Here is a 19,489-nt window from a genome sequence, read left to right as displayed (position 1 = left end):
CATCACCGATAGGAAATCCGAGTATCTCGAGATGCTTAGAACGTATGCGTTATGACAATAGTAGGCACCGTCCTTAATTTGCAAAATCCTATAAGGACATCTAGCAAATTTCAACAAACAGTTTGGAGTTCTGTGTGTGTCAGGTAAATAACAAGTAAATCGTTTTCTGTTTTATATGGAATATCCTGAGTACATCCGCCTCCTCCCCTCGCAGAAATTTCCTCTCCCTGAGTTTTTGCGAGGGGTCGAGGCGGATGATGAAATCCCTAGTCATTCAATTACTTGGTTAACCTGTGATCATTTTCTATTTCACAGGCTCACCATTCCCATTTCTAAGGCCAGGCTACAAAGCATTTCAGTCATTCTTTTATATTACAGTGATTGCGGATGAAAATTTTGTAGATTTACACGTGTAAAATCCTGCAGCCAGTTGGTAAGGTGTAGAAGCACGTTTTTGACGCATTTCTATGCTTCAGAGGTTATGTGCCTCAAGGTTGCTTTCTAAGAAGTTAGGCTTGCACCAATTGTTTGGAATCAGTGTTAATCTTGTACAGAACAAGTGGTGTCGCTGTAAAAGTATGGCTTCCAACGGACCGTGTTCTGTCGATGACCAGTTTAATTTGATAACGAGAAATTTGCAGGTGAGTTCTTAAGGAGTTGAAGAGGTGTTAAGGTTAAACATACAGAACCACTTTCTATTTCCATTTCGTTGAAAACATGGACGCCTTTTATATTACATTGTATTTGTTTTAATTCCTTATTTGCCGGAAATTGAAACCGCGTTTGGTGTAGTGCTGTACAATTGTACACTTTCACTATCACTTGTAGTTTATTCATATTTTAAGTTGCTTCTGATTAAGAAATTATGATAATGTAATAAGCCAACCAACAGAGTATAATTGTACGGGCCTCTGGTTTCGTTTTCTGTTTCATGTTGTTTACAGGAAGTGATAGGTGAAGACCGTTTGAGAGCCATTCTTCCGGAAAAACATTTGTCTTTGTACTGGGGCACAGCCACAACAGGAAAACCGCATGTTGCTTACTTTGTGCCGATGACAAAACTTGCAGATTTTTTAAAAGCTGGTTGCGAGGTCTGTTTGTAATTTTCCAGTATAAAAAAAAAGAATAAAATATTATTTTCTGTCCTCAGCTGTAGCATCTTTCAAAGCAAGGAATAAGTATTAGGCTGTTTTAAAATTGTGTACTTCATAGATATTCTTTAAATGATGTTATTATGTATAATACTCCTAGGAGGGGGTCATTGGGGTCGATTAGAAACTGAAAAACCACTCAAAAATTTGCCCAAAACCCAATTGAGTTGTGATTAAAACTGGAAACCAAATACAAAACCATCAAAACCGATAGTTTACAGAGCCGAATTTCCAAAAAAACCTTAATCGATCTGATACATTAGTGGCAGTTCCTGGAGGATGCAGACTAAACTATGTTAATTTCACCACGGTATGTGGATGCTATTTGTGAATCAGGCATATCTTGAAGTCTCTGTTTAATTTACGGATTTGACAATCTCAAAAAGCCATCCTATAGCTCTGAAAAACTACAATCGAAAATCAAGAATTTTGAGAATTTATTAATGAATTCAGAGATTCGATTGAAATCTTGCAACAATCAGGTCTAACATAAAATTGTACAGTTTGTTACCTTTTTGGTGGTCATCGGGAACTTAGCGTGACGTTTACTGTGGCAAGAAAAGAAGTCAGTGAATTGACATCTGCATTTGGAACTCGTCTATTTGAGAACTCATGTGGCATGTGCTCTCGATTGAGGAAACCAAAAACCAGAAACCAAAAAGGCAAAACCCAAAACCGCATTGATTTGCAGAGACGAAAAAACCACTCGTATTTTGGCCAAAAACCAAAAACCAAATGCTAAAAAAAGAAAAAGCTGAAACTTTAAGAGACACAGTGACCGAAAAAACCGAAAACTGGCCTAAAAAAAAAAATGGCGAAAATCCCAACACCCCCCTCATCTAGCTGGTGGTCTGACCAGGACTTGAAATTGGTACTTCCATAATTTTATCTCCTGCAGCCTAACAATTTTCACCATGCCAGCAGAGCCTTTCTTAACTTGACAAGAAAGAAAGGACTCTGCAGAAATCGTGTTAAGTCTTTATTGAGTTTACGCAAACCGCTGCTTTGAGACAGTTTCAAACCTATGCCAAGTGTTGATTGCACTCCTAGACGCCCCATTAATTTTCGTTCTGAAGGCTCGATTTTGACCTTCGCGTTACCAAAAACATGATGCACACATTGCCTAAACCAGTTTGACTGAGTGACTAGCCCAGAAACTTGGGCTGCAGCGACTTAAAAGACGACACGATTTATGCAGAGCCTCTCTTGCTCACCCTCTAGAAAATTTTAGCAAAGCTCTGCTCGCAGGGTGAACAACTTGGTGCTCTATTTCATAACAAAATCAACCCAAACCACACTGAAATTTCTGGGAGTACAAGGGTGAAATGCCATAACTGTTTGATTTAATTCGCCTTCAGGAATTTTGTAGTAAAGGGATGAAGGAAAAAATTAGGTTTCAGATTTTCTTCTCTATATCTCATAGTACAGACTTTCTCTCAGTGCTTTTCTTTTTGTGTTGGAGTTTGATCCTACCTTTGCTAAGTACTCAGAATATGCTTCCTATGTCCTCAAAACACATACAGTAGGACACTCTAAAGACTGCAGCACAAGTGAGACTCCACTATACTTGCATTCTTTCATTTTCCAGGTAATTGTCCTTTTAGCAGATCTTCATGCCTACTTGGATAACCTCAAAGCACCCTGGGAATTGCTGGAACACAGAGTTAAATACTATGAAGAGGTTATCAAGGTCAGTGCTGTTATTTCCATCAATGATGCATTAGTTTTGTAATTATTTCATTAAAGCGAAAACATTGGGTTGCCATGAAAGTCCTGTTAACCAGAAATGCAGTGGTTGCTATACACACCTCAATCACATTGAATGCAGTATGAGCTAAATACCCTTGGGAAAAACAAAAAATGGTAGAGAATAAAATATTCGCTGAGTGTGTACACAAATTGTAGATACATGTAATTGCATACCAAAAAGAAACGTCGGTAACAAATGTAAAGTGCTCATTGTACAGAGCCACTGTTTGTTCATTCATGCTGTAGTCCAGCTCATTATGTTTGCTTTAAAATTCCCTTTGATTTTGTGAATAACATTAAACACTGCATTTTTTATCATTAACTTGATATTCATTAAATATGGGAGCAGGGTTGGTACAGCACTCGCCTTTCACTAAATAAATGTGGATTCCTAGATTCGACGCCATATATGGGTTCACTTTGTTGGTTCTCTACTCTTCTTTATGAGGATTTTCCCTGGGTACTGTGGTTTTCCCCTTTCCTCCAAAACCAATATTATATTTGATTTGATTTGTTGTGATTTCAGTTGATTTATAGTCTCCTCAATAAGTAGAGCACTAATGCTTGGCAAAATAACCTTTGAGACTTAAAATAAAGTGATTATCATTTTACAGGCTATGCTAGAATCAATTAATGTTCCATTGGACAAACTGAAGTTTGTAAGAGGAACAGAGTACCAACTTAACAGGTAAATGATGCATAATACTTACCGGTATTAAAGAAGTCTTTAATTTCCTAGTATCTTGTGGGTTTCAATTTGTTTTGTTTTACTCTGATCTTCATCATGGAGTCTACTGACTGCAATAATGTCTTTTTCCTTTTCCAGAGATTATATTCTGGATGTATTCAGAATGTCGACAGTTGTCACAGAGGTATAAATAATTCCAACTTCAGTTGTCCATTCTGTACTTCAACCCATTGACTCCTGGGGGTTCCCCATTGACGATTAAAATCATCTGGCGTTAGACGTAAAATGCTAAGTATGACCGGTTCAGCTGGCTTGGGAGTCAAAGCTTAAAATAAAATGGTTTGTTGTTGTAATTGCTCATGTTGTCATCAAAACCTAAAATTTGGTCATTATCGTGTTGTTTTGTCGAGTATGTCAAAGAATTGTATTGAAATGTGTGCCACACATGTATGCGACAGGACAGTTTTTCCCTACTTAAACCAGTGATATTCTTGTTTCGTGATGTTGCCGTTGCTGTAGCCATGATCATTGCTTAAACCCTCTAATGTCTCTCTATAATGTTTATCTTTTTTTTGTTAAATTTTCAGCATGATGCTAAGAAGGCTGGGTCTGAGGTTGTGAAACAAGTTCAGCATCCTCTTCTCAGTGGCTTGTTATACCCAGGTTTACAGGTTTGTGCTTTTAACAAAATGAAAAATACACATGATTTTTAATACAGTATTGCCAAATGCAAAATATCGCTTCTCAGGTCCAAGTTTTACCCTCTTATGTAATTCAGTTTATCAGCTGTACATGTACTAGCATATTGCAAAATGCAGAGAATAGAGAACTTGCCGAGGGAAATAATGTTAACCCATTGACCCCTGGGGTCCCCCGTTGACGAGAAAAATTGTCTGGCGTTAGACAGAGTAAAATACTAAGTATGGCCGGCTCAGGCCAGCTTGGGAACCAAAGGGTTAAATGTGGCTAAGTACCGGTATAATTTAGGCAAAGTTAAAACCATGCAGCAGTTTTGCCTGGGATATTTAGGGGGGACTCCAGGGAGGGTTGCAGGGACATTGCTATGGGCTTTGGCTCAAGTTGCTTTTCGCTTGGTTTGTTCTTTTCTTTCCCTCCTTCCCTCCCATATTTAGGGGTAAGTATACATGTATTCCACACACTGATTTTTCTCAGTGAAGTGTTGACAGGTGCCTGGGAGGTCAGGACTGTTGCTCGGTTGCCATGGTGACCTCCTTGCTGTTGAGGAGAGTGCTGTCTCCTCTCTTGCTACCTTTCCGGTACCTTACTCCACCAATAAATTTTAATATACACGTACTACACTGTATTGCTACAATCCTGTGCAGTTCCTGGAGTTATGACCTTTCCCATTTCCCCCCCTTTTGGACCATAAGCTAACAAAGAAGGGAGCAAAGCTCCTCTCCCTCCCCCTCTTCACCCAACACAATGCTGTTTAGGAAGAAATGTAAAACATGCAACTGTGGCTGACAAAATCATCTTAAGGGGTAGGAGGAGTTGAAATAACAAGATTTACTTCATGACAAAATGGTAAGGACATCAAAGTTAAAAATGCTGCTTTCTTTTCGTCAAGGCTGCTGTTATCAGAGAAGTGACAATTTTATCTTAATTCGTGAAACATGTACCTTGCTGCAATAAGACACTGATCTAATAAACTTTTTGCAAGCAATGCCATAAGTAATATTATAGTCGTGTGGTTTCATTTCCTATTGAACAACGACCCTTTTTGTGCTAATAAACTTTTTGTATTGCAGGCTCTTGATGAAGAATATCTGAAAGTAGATGCTCAATTTGGAGGTGTGGATCAAAGGAAAATTTTCACTCTAGCCGAGAAGGTTACTAGTTGCAGTTTGTTTGTTTATTTTTTCTAATACAATTGGGTGGTCCGAATTTACAGCTGTAGTAAACTATTGATCAACTCTTGAGAATAATCTGAGGTTTTGACAAACTTCCACTTGTTGAAAGCTCATTCGATGTTGTCAGGAAAAATCCCCCCCCCCCTGTACTTGCTTCGAGGCAAGATGGTAATTCCCCCTTGGCTCAAAGCAGTTTCAACACCAATAATTAGTGCTGAAACTGCTTTGTGTAACACTACAGTAATGCCTGTATCCCTGTTGTATGGTGTACAGTATTATTTAATGGGGTTACTAGGTATTTCTTCAGATCTTTGGTGTGCTTTCAGGTATACCCAGTTACTGAAGCACAGAAATTTGGTCACATCAACTCAGGGTTATAAAAGTATATTATTATTGACTGAAATATTGAGATAAGAAACAACAAACAAAAATTTAATGATATGAAATGAATCGTATATTTAACTGTGGATATGAAATCAAGGGCTTCAAACCCCATTGAAGTCCTGAATTTTTCAGGCTTCTCTTAATGCAATTGCTAAAATTGGGTTCATAACTGCCAGGATCATACACTGTAGCTTCACTTGGAGATAAGAAAGCTGACATTTGGAGCTTTTAATCCTGTGGTGTACGTAGGGCTACTGTGGGTAGTATAATTTTATCACTAATGTGACAAAATCAAATTTTTGTGAGAAGACAACTAGAAAAAGCACTATCAGTTTGAGCAGCAGCTGGTCAAGCTTTTGATATTAATTTTTATTGACTGGCAGTTCACTAATTTTTCAAAGAGAAAAAATGCATTACCAACTTAAACTCAGTGCTCTCTCTCTCTCCTCGTCATACATGTAAGAACTCCAGTTACCAATGATTTCATTAACTACGCAAATATTTTTAACTTTTTAACATATGAAACTTGTAATAATATAAATGTAAAGTACTTATCACAATAAATAAGGCTAATTGTTTTAAACCAAACGCACAGACTGTAGACTTAAATACATTTTTAGGGCTCTTGAAATGGCTGCCCAGATTTGAAATCATATTGTTTAGGGAGGGCTATAAATTTTAAATGGCTTCCTAAAACATGCCTGTCTTTGTAATTTATCAAAACCTTGACTGGCTGCCAGCTATTTAGAGTCACTTGTTTCAAAATTGACCCTACTAAAACTACTACTGAATTGATACATGTAGCCGTTATTATTTGGCATATTTTTATTGCCTTTCAGTGACCTCCTCTTTCTCCTCCACAATCCAGCTAAACTGTCTTCATTAAGGACTGTTTTTCAAACAATTCAAATTAATTCAAATTAAGATAGAGAGTTTTCTGGAAAATTAAGCATTCACTTTGTTTTTAGTACCTTCCTGTTCTGGGTTACAAAAAAAGAATACATCTGATGAATCCCATGGGTAAGTTACTGTTGTTATTATTATCATTTGAATAGCGTCATTCGATAGCTGAAAGAAGCAAGACAGTTTAGTTGATTATCTCATGGATCCAATGACAGAGTGTTACTGTTTTCTCTCATGCAGAGGAAATTAATTTTTTTGGCTTCAGGGGAAACCCCTTGAATAAAGAACTACAGCTACTCTGAGTATTTGTTTATATCATTATACCTACTCAGTGGTCGAAATTAAAAAAAATTCCAGGTTGTCCCTGTTTCAAAAGCCAGGCAACCAATCCGGTGAATTAGGTTGCCCTGATAAATCCGTGGTTGCCCACTAGGATACCCCCCTATGATTAACTGCACTGCTATGGAGCTGGAGTATCCCATAGTTCTTAGTGTGTCCCTGTGTTTTTTTCTGGAAGTCTGGGTTTAAGTTTTCTATTGCCTTCTTGCTTGTGATTTTCCTATCTGATAATGTTTTGTAAAAGATACGGATATTCAAAACACAGGAAAGTGCTCAACTGCGGCAAATGTAAATATTATTATTGTTGTTATTAACTTCACACTATTAAAGGACATGTAAGTCGGGTGCTGCTTGTGATTAATTTGTTTTCTATAGTGTTTTCACTTGCATGATCAGTAACCTTGTTTTTTCACCAAAACAAAATAAAACGTTTGCATGATAATAGAGCTCAATTCTCGTAGGATTAGTTGGGTACACCAACTTGGCCACTGTTTCATTGTTTAGGGACACCAACATGGCCCCCATGACGTCACATGAAAATTAACACTCTATTTTCGTTTGGGTTTTCCGTTGTTTTTTCCTTGGGCAACCAGGCTTTAAATTCTACCAAAAATGGGTTGCCCAGTAAACTTTCTGGTCATCTGGGACGACTGGACGACTGCTAATTTTGAGCACTGCCTACTATAGATATACTGTATCAATGTTATTAAATGCCAGGATTTTCTGTTTTCCTAAAATTTGATTAAGTTTTGTTTTGCAAGGTAAAGATGCTATTTTTATCTTTCACATGCAAGGATATTGAGTTTGTCATGGTTACAGACATGTCAGCCAATAATATTAGTGCATCCTGTTCATGGGCAAAGTCGTGCAGCCATTGATTCTGTGAATAGAAATTTCATTTTCAAAAATTTAATTCAAAATTTGTATTTTCGCCATACTGCATGTCATACTAGTTTCAACTTTTTCAATTACAGTCAGGCTTCAGTCAAGGTGATGCTTCTTTCTGTACTTTCAAAGTGAACAAAAAACTGAGAGGTCTCATATTTGGATTTCGCTGTGCTCACTCCTGAAAGATAATACCATCAGCCCTAAATCCAAGAAAAAATTTGTATCCAGGCTGCGAGGTCATCTAATATCCTCGATAGCTTTGTAAGGTGCGAGACACAACTGACATCATTGTTTACCATTTTACTGATTTGCAGTTCCAGGACTGACAGGCACCAAGATGAGCTCTTCTGATGAGGTAAGCAACACTCATGTTTTCAAGGTTTATGCTGAATTTGCTCCCTCTGAAGAGTAATGACCTGTTGTAAATGTTGGTAATTAAATTTAATTGGGTTCAGATTGCCTCAAAGTGAATAAGTTCATGCCACGTGCATGATTGGTTGTTAATCAAACAGAAATCAGAATTTACATACATTTATTGATAAATAAAATTTACATGTATTTTGTTTCTTCTCAAAGTTTCTGCATTAATAATTAATTAATTTTCAATTATTATTTATCGTTAGTGCTTAATGAGTTAAATAGGTCAATTTATTCATTAATTTAAGTATTTTCTTTTCACCCGAGGACTCAAAAATTGATCTTTTGGATAGTGCCTCAGCTGTGAAGAAAAAGTTAAACAAGGTCAGTATACATGTACCAATATCATCATCTTCTGTAGTAGAACAAATCATCCTTGTTTCATTTTGAAGGAATAATGAAGCCGTAATGATAAGATTTACGTGTGTTGAATTAAATTGAACTACACAGCTGAATTATTATCATAATGACCATTTTTGGGGCTGAGACATGAATTGCGCTGTCATTTCCACAATTTACTACCACATTATAGAAATCATGTTTTCATGGCTTGCCACTCTGGTTGCCTTTATGGGTTTCCTTGGCTCCTTTTCCTAGGATTAGTATCAATCATCTCCTTGAAGATATATAATAACAACATTATTTTTTGTGAACAGGCATTCTGTGAAGAAGGAAACATTGAGGACAATGGAATTCTGGCTTTTGCCAAGTTTGTTATTTTCTCTGTTTTGGAATTGAGACACCAAACAGGTTGGTTACTTTATGGGTCCATAGCCTGCATTTAGATTTTTATTTTTTGTTTTTGGGTAGAGGAAATTGGAGCATTTGTTGTAGATAACGATAATGAACTTTGTTTAAGTGTCTTAAGTTTTCTAGCTCTGCTCATCAATGCACTACATGTAACTGGGGACACTGTATTGAAATCAACTCAAATTACTGCAAACAAATGAAACATTAATGGTTTTGTAGGAGAGGGGAAAACCGGAGTACCCAGAGAAAATAAGCAGATTAGAGAACCAACAAACTCAACCCACATACATGTACATTGTATGTGCCGAGTCTGGGAATCAAACCCGGGCTACACTTGTGGGAGGCAAGTGCTCTCACCACTGCCAATCCTGTTCCCCAGAAATTTGTTGCAAGGAGAATTCAAACCTTCTACCATAAATTACCAACACAATCCGACCGAACTGCGCTTCACATCTCTGCACTAACCATACACCAACCAGACTTCACTAGACTACTCCAGTGTTTCTGTACATTGTACTTACCCTAACAGAAACCTAAACAAAGGTGATTCATGCACTGGCCATAAAATACGTGCCCTCAGGATTGCAGGCTAAGATTTCTTAGAAAGCATATCAAAGAAACCATAATTTAAAGTGTTTTTTATTACCCACAATGACATCTCTCTCTCTCTCTCTCTCTCTCTCTCTCTCTCTCTCTCTCTCTTTGGGTGATAAGAATTCTTTGCAATGTATGTACATGTAATTCAGATTGTAATATGTGGCACTTTGTAATTTTATGTACTTGAGATGTTACAATTCCTAAGCCCTTAAGATGTGACAACATTAAAATTCAATCTTAAGAGGAAAGACATCATCATTGTGTCACCATCGTGCTGCATTTATGATTACCGTATATCCACATTATGATTACAAGGGCCTTGAGATCATGTTTATGAATTTAAGTTTGGGTTCTAATGCAGTGAAAGTTGGCTGTTACCTCTTGGATTGTCAATTTGAGCACTGGTAACCAGTAGAGGAAGACATGTGACTTGTTTGGAAAAGAAAGATTATACTTGTCTGACTTTTCTTTCTCTTGTAGAATTTGTGATAAAAAGAGCAGAAGAAAACGGAGGAACAGTGACATTTAAGGACTATTCATCACTTGAACAAGCATTTGCTAACATGGTGAACGTCAATGATATATTTTTTCTGGTTTGGTTTCTAGGAGACTTTTGTCCAATTGTAGTCACCAAAATAACGAACCTATTGGCAACAAGAGAGATCATGAATTACGTATGATTTCGTAGCAAGGATTTCCAAAACAGCAGGACTTGAACTTGTTAATTATTTTGTTTCAGGAACTACATCCTTTGGACCTAAAGAATGCTGTCTCAAGCTTCATAAATGATGTACGAGGGTCTTCATTCATTTTAATAATTTTAAGCCTTATATTTTATATTACCACATGCAGTTTAGACTCTTTTCATCCTATGCAGATTTTTTGCTGATGAGGTATTTCTTGTTCTAAGCTTTTAGATCCTATAAGAAAGAAATTTCAAACTCCAGAATTGCTGAAGCTTACAAAACTTGCATATCCTGCACCCAAGAAAGAAAGTAAGGCGAAGAGACCTTAACTTTGCAACACTACATGACTTGTATCATTATTACTGATTCTGACCGCTGAGCTAATTATTAACCCATTGACTCCTCAAATGCCCCAGGATGCTCCCAGTTGACAAGTAAAAACATCTGGTGTTATGACAGAGTAAAATCTGTTAAGTCTCACTGGTTTCCTAGCCTTGTTAACTTTCTAGCTATTTTAGGAAGCCAACACCCCATTTAGCTTTAATTCTTACTTCATGTACATTAATTTTTTTTTCAAGTATAAGGGGTCAATAAAAGTTGTTGTTGTTGTTGTTGTTGTTGTTAATGGGTTAATTATTATTTTTATTCCTGTATTTAACCATTCTAGTGAAGTATTTACTTAGTGCGCACTGTGTGTGTTCTGTATTGTATGTGTGTGTACCAACGTAAAATGTATTAATATAACATATTGCAAATATGTCTGCCTGCCTTTCTGAACTCTCCAGTTGTTTCAGGTAGCCACACCCCTCTCTCCATTTATAATTTAAACTTATTTTGTACTATTTCTGCATGACCAAGAGGAAAACAAAGCTTGTTGTTGATGTTGTTGATGTGCACTGACAGAGATGATTTTCAAACTGGGAAATGTATTACTGTTTTGTGTTGAGCTGTTTGGTTCTCTGTTCCCAGAGTCTTTTTGCTGTATACTCAATATGCCCCCTCTTCCCAAAAGTGAATGTTGAGTCAAATGAAGGCTTCCTTGGTGATTACATGTAGCGTGTCACAATTGGCCAGCAAAGTAGATGCCACCATGAAAAAACAGGCCTTTTTGTGCAACTTTTTTGGCTAGGAAATGAAGGAAAAAAAACATCCTGAAAAAGTACTTTTTTTCCTTGGTATTGATCAATCACATGAAAAATTCAAGTGCTTTCAAGGACTTTCCTGGGATACATGTATATGCTTCATTATTATCATGAATTATGCGGGGAAAAGGAAGGCAGGAAACCGTCACGGGATGCAATCCCCTTTTCCCAACTCCTTTGTTACGACACTCGTTTGTGGTTGATTTGTAGAGGGTGGTCAAGGAGCAGCAGCAGCCGGCCCTGAAAGAGCTGTTGATCCATCAAGATTAGATTTGAGAATTGGAAAAGTTCTGTCGGCAAAGAAGGTAACCTTTCCTGGTTCTTCCAGTGTTTGAGTCAGCATAAATCTTTTCCCTCTTTTATGAAGTTGATGCAGGGTGTATCTCTAGCGAACCAGCCTGCTGATCTCAGACTTTGTCTGTTTACTCTGGCTGCATTTCCCTTTGAGGATCTATGTGTTCTTTAAGCAGTCACGGCTTTTCCATGGGTCCCAATGTTATCATTTCATGTAGTTCTCCTCCGTGCAAGCGTGGGCTATTCATTTAAGATAGGAAACGAGTCCGATCAACCAACTCGTCGGTCAACATGTCTGTCGACACATCACTGAAATGCAATCAATATATCTGCCAACAAATGAAACCATATTGGCCGACACATTGATCGTCTGTCAGCCAACGCTTTGGCAAACAAGTAAACACATGAAAACCGGGATCAATATGGCAAGACCCTTGGTGGGATGTGCACTGAAGTCTAACGAAGAATCAGCCACGACTCTTCTAACATTCTGAAAGCCATCACCTTTCTAAAGGTGAATGACCAATAGAGACTTCAAACTGTTTCCTCCCTAAGCAATTAGTCCGTGAAAATCCAAATTAATAAAGATAACTGAAGAAGTCTTCTCAATCGGGAGATTTAAAGATTGTTGATGACTGATGTGTCGGTCAATGGTCAACAGTTGGTTGGATCAAATTCATTACCATAACCTTTTAAAACGTGTCTGATTGACTTGCTTCTTATTACTGGTAATCGTATGATTTCTTTCATAATTTTGATGCTATTGCCTATGACATCATAACCTTCGTTTTTTGACGCTGTACTATGTACTATGAGAACAGCCTCCCTTGATGATGTTCGAAGGACTTTGTCATGCATTCCCTTCCCTTTGCGACAAGCCAAAGGATGTCTGGGCTTGGGGGGCCACTGTTATTGCTAGGGGAAATAACTTGTCTATATTTTAGCTGACAACTCGACACCTCAAATATGAGCATCAAATTTGCATCTTTCATTTGAGTGACTTCATGTGTACATTATAAAGAACTTTAATGAAAAATTGATTGTCTGCCAGATGCTGGTTGCAGGACAGGCATCAGTTCTCAAATCTGATTATTCTGGCATCCTGACATTACAAATCACATAATGAACTTGAGAAAACAGAAATTTAGTTACATTGGTGATTGTAGTTAGACCAATTTGGACAAAATTGATAGATTTCCTGCAATGTTGCAATTTTATTATTGTTAAAAATTATATCCGGCGATATACCAGCAGTTAAAAGTCAGCTTCTAAGTATTTTTGATGTTCTTTTGCAGCATCCTGATGCAGACTCCTTGTATTTGGAAGAGATTGATATTGGAGAAGAAAGTAAGACTCTTTTCTATACATTTTAAGTTACCGGTATGTAAAGAAGTTAAAGTTTGGCAAACCTTCTGGAAGAGTAACAACTGTGTACATGTATTTCAGTTACAGCTGTAGGTGTGATGAGTTTGGCGTTGGGTGGTTTTAAATTCGGCATTGAAAGTAATTTTGATATGATATATTGGCTGGAAATCATGTGACGTTAAGTCTAGAGAGACTGCAGGTACAGTATCAGTCTTGAGTTATCGTGAGGTCATGTGATTGTGACTTCTTAAACCTTACTTCAAAAAGGCCCTTTGCATTTATGGAGCTTTACCAAGAACCATATTAGTTCGATTAACATATTTTTTTCATGCCAATAGTTAAAGATGGAGTGGATGGAATCTATTGAAATTTGAAAAAAAAAAGTGGCCAAAAAATGTTGTGTGTTTGAGGGGTGGTGCTATGTTGCATATTACCCAGGGTGTAACCCTTCTTTTTTTCCGCCAAAGAGTAACTATTATAGGTTTTACTATGCCTGACGAAAGTTAATATATATAAAAGCCATATACCTTTGAACTACTGTACGTAGAGAATCAAGGTAAGATGCTGATCATCGCAGTCATTAATTGACGTTCATGCAGTGTGGTTCATTATGTTTATTTACCCTCGGAATTTAGAGTAGCTTGGTGTAACTAGTATCTCCGAGCATTTACCCTCTCAGCCATGATACACCACAGAAGACAGACCACAACGCCGGGAACTACATGGCCTACTCTTTGCGAACAGTGTGTGGGTTCTTTTACGTCCCACAGGATTTTGAACATTGAAGGGTTGTGAGACGGGGCCTACAGTTTATCGTCCTTATCCGAGACGACTTGAAAGTCTAACCATTTGCGCGGGTGTAATTAGAAAGGCAGCACTTTCTCCTCATTTATCATTCTCGTCACCAGAACCTCGGATCGATCCAAGGCTCTGGGAAACTCTATGTAGGAGAACATGCGCCGTAGCCCAAAATTGGGTATTTGAACCTTACGGCGCCTGCTCAATCCTGGTGCTAACTTCAATGCATCAATTAGAGACGCTTTTGATTGTTCTTCACGAAAACCAACGAGAAGACACTTTGTTTCAGGGTTCCCCAGAGTTCTTCTCTCCCTCAGTCAAGACAAGAGGGGATGGGTCGCGATTGCTCAGTTATTTAAAGACCCTGAGTGTTGGTCCGGCCGGAATATTTGAACCCGTGACGTCGTGCATGTCAGCCCGGTGCTCAACCAACTGAATCACCGCTGCGCGGGTACAGAAACGAAAGGAAAGCCTGAAAAATACAGGTTTGAACGTGATTCGAACCCTGACCTCTGCAATACCGATACAGTGCTCTACCAGTTGAGCTGTCAAGCTATTTGGGAGCTTGTCATTTTGTGAGTTCATATTGAGCCTGGATTTTTCAAGCTTTCCTTTCGTTACTGCTTAAGTAAATTGTTCATTAATAACTGCAATGATCAGCATCTTAACTTTACTTTGTTTAATGCCAAGCGATTATCTCAAAAATAGTGATTTTCTGTTTATTTTCAGAACCTAGAACTGTAGTGAGTGGATTAGCAGATTATGTGCCTTTAGAAGAGCTTGAGGGAAGACTTGTTGTCATGATGTGTAACTTGAAACCTGTTAAGATGAGGGGTGAGTGACAGCTGTATACTATTATTCTGACATCAACTCTTTATTTATGCTCAGATTGCAGGGTAGCTTGTTGTGGTTAGTATCTACGAGAATTTAGATGATTTCCATCTGTTAAAAGATAACTTTCATTGAAGTGTATGTTACCTTTGTGGAATATTGCTGCAATGTGGGGAAGATATCGTTGACGTTACCTTTTGTCATTAATGTGCCAACCAGAGCCCAATTGGTTGTCGGAACAAAGGGTCTTTTGTTCCTGTGGTTGGGACTACTGAATAACAATATCAGTGTAAACATATATCTACCCAATGGACACTAAGATGGTTGTCATTTGCTCAGGGTGTTGTGCTTCCGCTATAGATAAGGGAATGGGCTTCCACACTTTAGCCACTCGGATAGTAAGACGTGTGTTGTTAACGTTGTTTGTTTGTTTGTTTGTTTTTTATCTGGCGTATAAAAAAAGCACTGGTTCTTTTTGTAGAGCCCTTAGTATAATCGTATACCTCTCAGGACGTACATTATTATTATTATTATTATTATTATTATTATTATTATTATTATTATTATTATTATTATTATTATTATTATTATTATTATTATTATTATTATTATCAATCTCTGCAATGAAAAGCTTACATTTTTATTGTTATCTTTAAGGTATCACATCAGAAGCAATGCTCTTGGCAGCCTCTATAACAGAGTAAGGAATACTGAGTCTTATTTTGTGCGCTTTGCATCATGCTATCAGCGCGGTTACATCAGGAATTGAAATACAGAAGGCTATGTTCGGCCGTGTGCTTCTGGGATCAACTGTTTTCTGTTTCAGTTTTTTTTTTTTTTTACCAAGAAGTATCACCTAAGAAAGGTTTCTCCTCAGTAATAAAAGCAATTTTTTTTCGAGAAAACAACAAAAGCGGCTCATCAAGAAGCCATTGGAAGTCTGTATTTCACTGTTTTGTCGTTATGAATTGGGACGGTGCCTACTATTTTTATTACGCATACGTTCTGCGCATCTCGAGATGCTCGGGTTTCCTATCGCTGATGCTTGCTAATACAGGAATATTTTTTCGCGGCTTAAAATTATGCAGAGAAAGTTGATCTTAAAAAGTACCCTTGGTATCCAAAAAGAAAACTGGGGGTAACCATGCATTCTTTAGAGATAATTAAGCTTCAATTTGAGAAAGAATACCACACATTGCTTTGTATTTTAGAACTTTTTACAAATATTGTTCATGAATTATCTTTGAAAAATGCGTGGTTACCCCCAATTTTCTTTTTGGATTTCAATAACACTTGTTAAGATCTACATTTCCTGCATAATCATAAATAGCGGCAAAAACACCTTTGAATTAGTAGGCACCGTCCTTAAGCAGAAATTAAGCATGACTTTGAAGTTTGCTCCCGAAATTTATCGTTCATTCTTCTTGCGGAATCGCACATAGTGACTGCCATGCGCATTTATCAAGGCTTTTGCATATGGCAAAAATAAACTGATTCGCACGGTGTTTTCACTTTTAAGTGCTGATGGAAACCGTCAAGTTACGCCTCTGTGTCCGCCAGCTGATTGTGAACCTGGTGATCGAGTTGAAATACAAGGCTATGAACATGAAATAGCAGGAGGTATGGATATTTCATTTGTCAATCGAAACAAACAAAAACCATCAAATTGACTAATCCTGACGCAACGCTGTTGCATGTAATTGGCGCTAAGGGAAAATGGTGCGAAAGCAAGTGGTAATAGACCGCTTTCGATATATTAAAATTCAGCTTGGCATCGAGGCCTAGGGAACACAAACAAAGGAAACTGAATGAACGTGTTTATTCATTTTTTTTGTTTATGTCCTCTGAGCCTCACTGTCAAGCTGAATTTTAATATACAAAAATTTGGTTTTATCAACGGAGTTGATAATGTAAATTGGCCACCGTACAGAGATCCTAAAAGCTTTTAGATTCTTTAGCTTTTAGAATCTCTGTACGGTGGCCAATTTACATTATCAACTCCGTTGATAAAACCAAATTTTTGTATACTACTTCCCCACCGACGCAGCACCACAGTTTCTTTAGAAACTACCCCTTCATGAATTTTAATATATCGAAAGTGGTCTATTGGTTTTTTTTTCAGTACTTGTGATTGGTCGAGAATTTGGCCCGAGATGTTTGAGCCATTCACCTCCGTATGGTCCTCTTCAAACGACTTCAACCTCATTCAACATTCGCGAAAACAAAAGTTTTGTTGAAAGATTGAATGAATGACTTTATTAATGCTCCCAAAGGGTTCTTCCGCAATAATTTACAAAAAATGAGTAAATAACTATATCTAAAACGTATGTACAATAATATGAAACTATAATAAATATAATAAAAATATATAATAGATTCATTTAAGAACTGTATAAAAATAACTCTTAGCTTTAGATTTAAAGCTGTGTAAGCTTTCACATTTAGTAATTTCTTCAGGGAGCGTGTTCCAGCATTTCACCGCTCGATATACAAAAGAGCGCTGACCAGCAGCTGTGTTGAATGCTGGGGTGTCTAACTTGCTCTTATTTCTAGTGTTTCTCCCATGATCAGTAGCACGTGTATTAAAGCGTGAGCTAAGATACTTTGGGCCTAATCAAATTGAAGCAAATTGTAAACGCTTTTAAGCTCAACTTCGATTCAACTTCGTTTAAACATGTTTCAACAAGGGTGAAGGTGGGGGAGGGGGGTGGGAGGGGGGACAAATGGTTCGAACATCGCAGTTCAACAAAATCAAACGGATGTGGAAGCCGTTCGCCCAGGCTTTAGGTGGTTTTGCCCAATTTGGTTTAGTTTTCTTCGATTAGATACCAAACACCTAATCGAAATCCCTCTTAGGATAAAATAGCATTGCAACATGAACGAAAGCTTGCAGATGCTTCAGGCTGTCTGTCTTTTTGTCATTCAGCTCCAGATGAGCAATTGAATCCGAAGAAGAAGATATTTGAAGCGCTTAAGGTACGTTTGTCTTTCCTTTTGTTGGCTGTCATATTCAAAGAACACCATCGTGTTCACGTGACAAGTCAAGCCTTCCCCTTTTCAATTCGAAAATCCTGTCATGATTAGCATATATCCATCGTTGTCGAATCGATTTTCCAAGAAATCAACTGGGTCAATAGACCATTTTACAGTTGTAGCTAAGTTACCTGGCCTACGAATGGAAGCGACGCTGCCGGTGACCCTGTTTTGATACAAACCTCCGTGCTTTTGTAATGTTAATATGGACTAATTAGCGTTACAACAACACAATTTACATGATAAAAGCAGTGAGGTCTGTATCAATGCAAGGTCACCGGCAGCCTCGCAGCCATTCATAGGCTAGGTCGCAGAGCAAACAACTGTAAAATGGCCTATTTGAGTCCGATATCCCAGCTAATTTATTAGGAGCATTTCTCTAAAATTCTAAATTTTAGAAAGAATGTGCTGTGTCAACGCCTAATTTATCAGTAGTTCGCTAATTACCGAAACCAAGAGCCTTAAAATTTTGAAGGTGGACCAACTTTGACGATTTGTTTCAACTTTTTAAAGCCAACCTCAAATCCACGTGTTAGAAGGTCCACAGTTGTAACGCAGCAATATTTTAAGCGTAACTCTTCGGGGAAGTTGCTATGATCACATTTGGTCGTGTTTAGGTCACTCAGAAAGCGCATGTGAAAAAAATTGGGTTTCGTTAGTAGCCTCAATTCCGTTCAAAGGCCAGGTAGCTCAGCTACAACTGCAAACGTTAAGAGCAACCGGTTGTTGCTTGAAAATGCTCTTTTGGGAAATACTGGGAAAGAAAGAATTTGGTTAGTTGGGAATTACTTGCTTAGTTGGCCCAGTCGTTCTAATAACATTCCATAAACTCTGAAAATACTCCACATCCGATTCCAATTTTAGCACAAGGTATCTGCTTTTCCTGTGTAAATTCGGACAACAAAGCTTTACAACACGATTTGCGTGAAAAAGTAGTGAGTTCTGCAACCTCGTTTCCAGGGTTTTCTCGCTTGGTAACGAGGTTCACGAACAGCTTAGCTGCCTTTCGAAGGAGAAACAACTGCAAAGACAACGAACGACAGTGTCACTTTTACCCACCCGACCCTGCACAGCACCGTTTTGAGACAACTGTTCTTGTTTTTTTTTTTTTCAGCCTGACTTGTTGACCTCTGAAAACGGAGTAGCCGAATTCAAAGGATGCCCCATGAAAACGTCAGCAGGACACGTCACGGCTTCTTTTAAAAACGCTCAAATCAGTTGACAACGCCAAAAATCCATTCTGGTATTGACAATAATCAGCAAGCTTGAACGTACAAATAAGTTGGCTAAATGGCGTAATCATAATGAAATAAATGGCAACAATGCGATTTAGTTGCAGCCGGACTTAAATTTCTGATCAATGAGCTCCTTGTGTACATCCTCCGAATAATCCATGGAGGGACAACCTGCTTATTTAATTCTGGTGTTAGAGCCGATATGATACTTTCGAAAGGCTCGTGTATTTACGTCTATATTAAAAGGTGGACTCCTCAAATTCCTTAGGAATACTATGTCCTCGTTGTCTGTTATTTACCATAACAGGCCACTAAATCATAGGCAAGATCCACGTACTTCTTTGGAAAGTAGCCAAGGAAGGAATGTT

The 19,489-nt window shown here is 37.9% G+C and overlaps 1 protein-coding gene across 1 annotated transcript; it reads left to right on the top strand.

Moving 5' to 3' along the window:
* Positions 1 to 311: 311 nt before the first annotated feature.
* LOC137996890 (tyrosine--tRNA ligase, cytoplasmic-like) lies at positions 312 to 19,224 on the top strand. Its single transcript, XM_068842526.1, has 21 exons — positions 312 to 641; positions 945 to 1,091; positions 2,740 to 2,841; positions 3,515 to 3,588; positions 3,727 to 3,772; positions 4,176 to 4,259; positions 5,358 to 5,438; positions 6,812 to 6,863; positions 8,288 to 8,328; positions 8,658 to 8,714; positions 9,047 to 9,140; positions 10,218 to 10,303; positions 10,477 to 10,527; positions 10,648 to 10,732; positions 11,776 to 11,870; positions 13,155 to 13,206; positions 14,752 to 14,856; positions 15,511 to 15,553; positions 16,373 to 16,473; positions 17,780 to 17,829; positions 19,001 to 19,224. The coding sequence occupies exons 1-21, from the start codon at positions 468 to 470 to the stop codon at positions 19,106 to 19,108; spliced, it is 1,728 nt and encodes a 575-aa protein (XP_068698627.1). The 5' UTR covers positions 312 to 467; the 3' UTR covers positions 19,109 to 19,224.
* Positions 19,225 to 19,489: the final 265 nt, after the last annotated feature.

Source organism: Montipora foliosa, chromosome 3 (genome assembly GCF_036669935.1).
Source record: "Montipora foliosa isolate CH-2021 chromosome 3, ASM3666993v2, whole genome shotgun sequence".
NCBI classification, from domain to species: domain Eukaryota; kingdom Metazoa; phylum Cnidaria; class Anthozoa; order Scleractinia; family Acroporidae; genus Montipora; species Montipora foliosa.
This window is presented reverse-complemented; position numbering and strand designations above follow the sequence as displayed.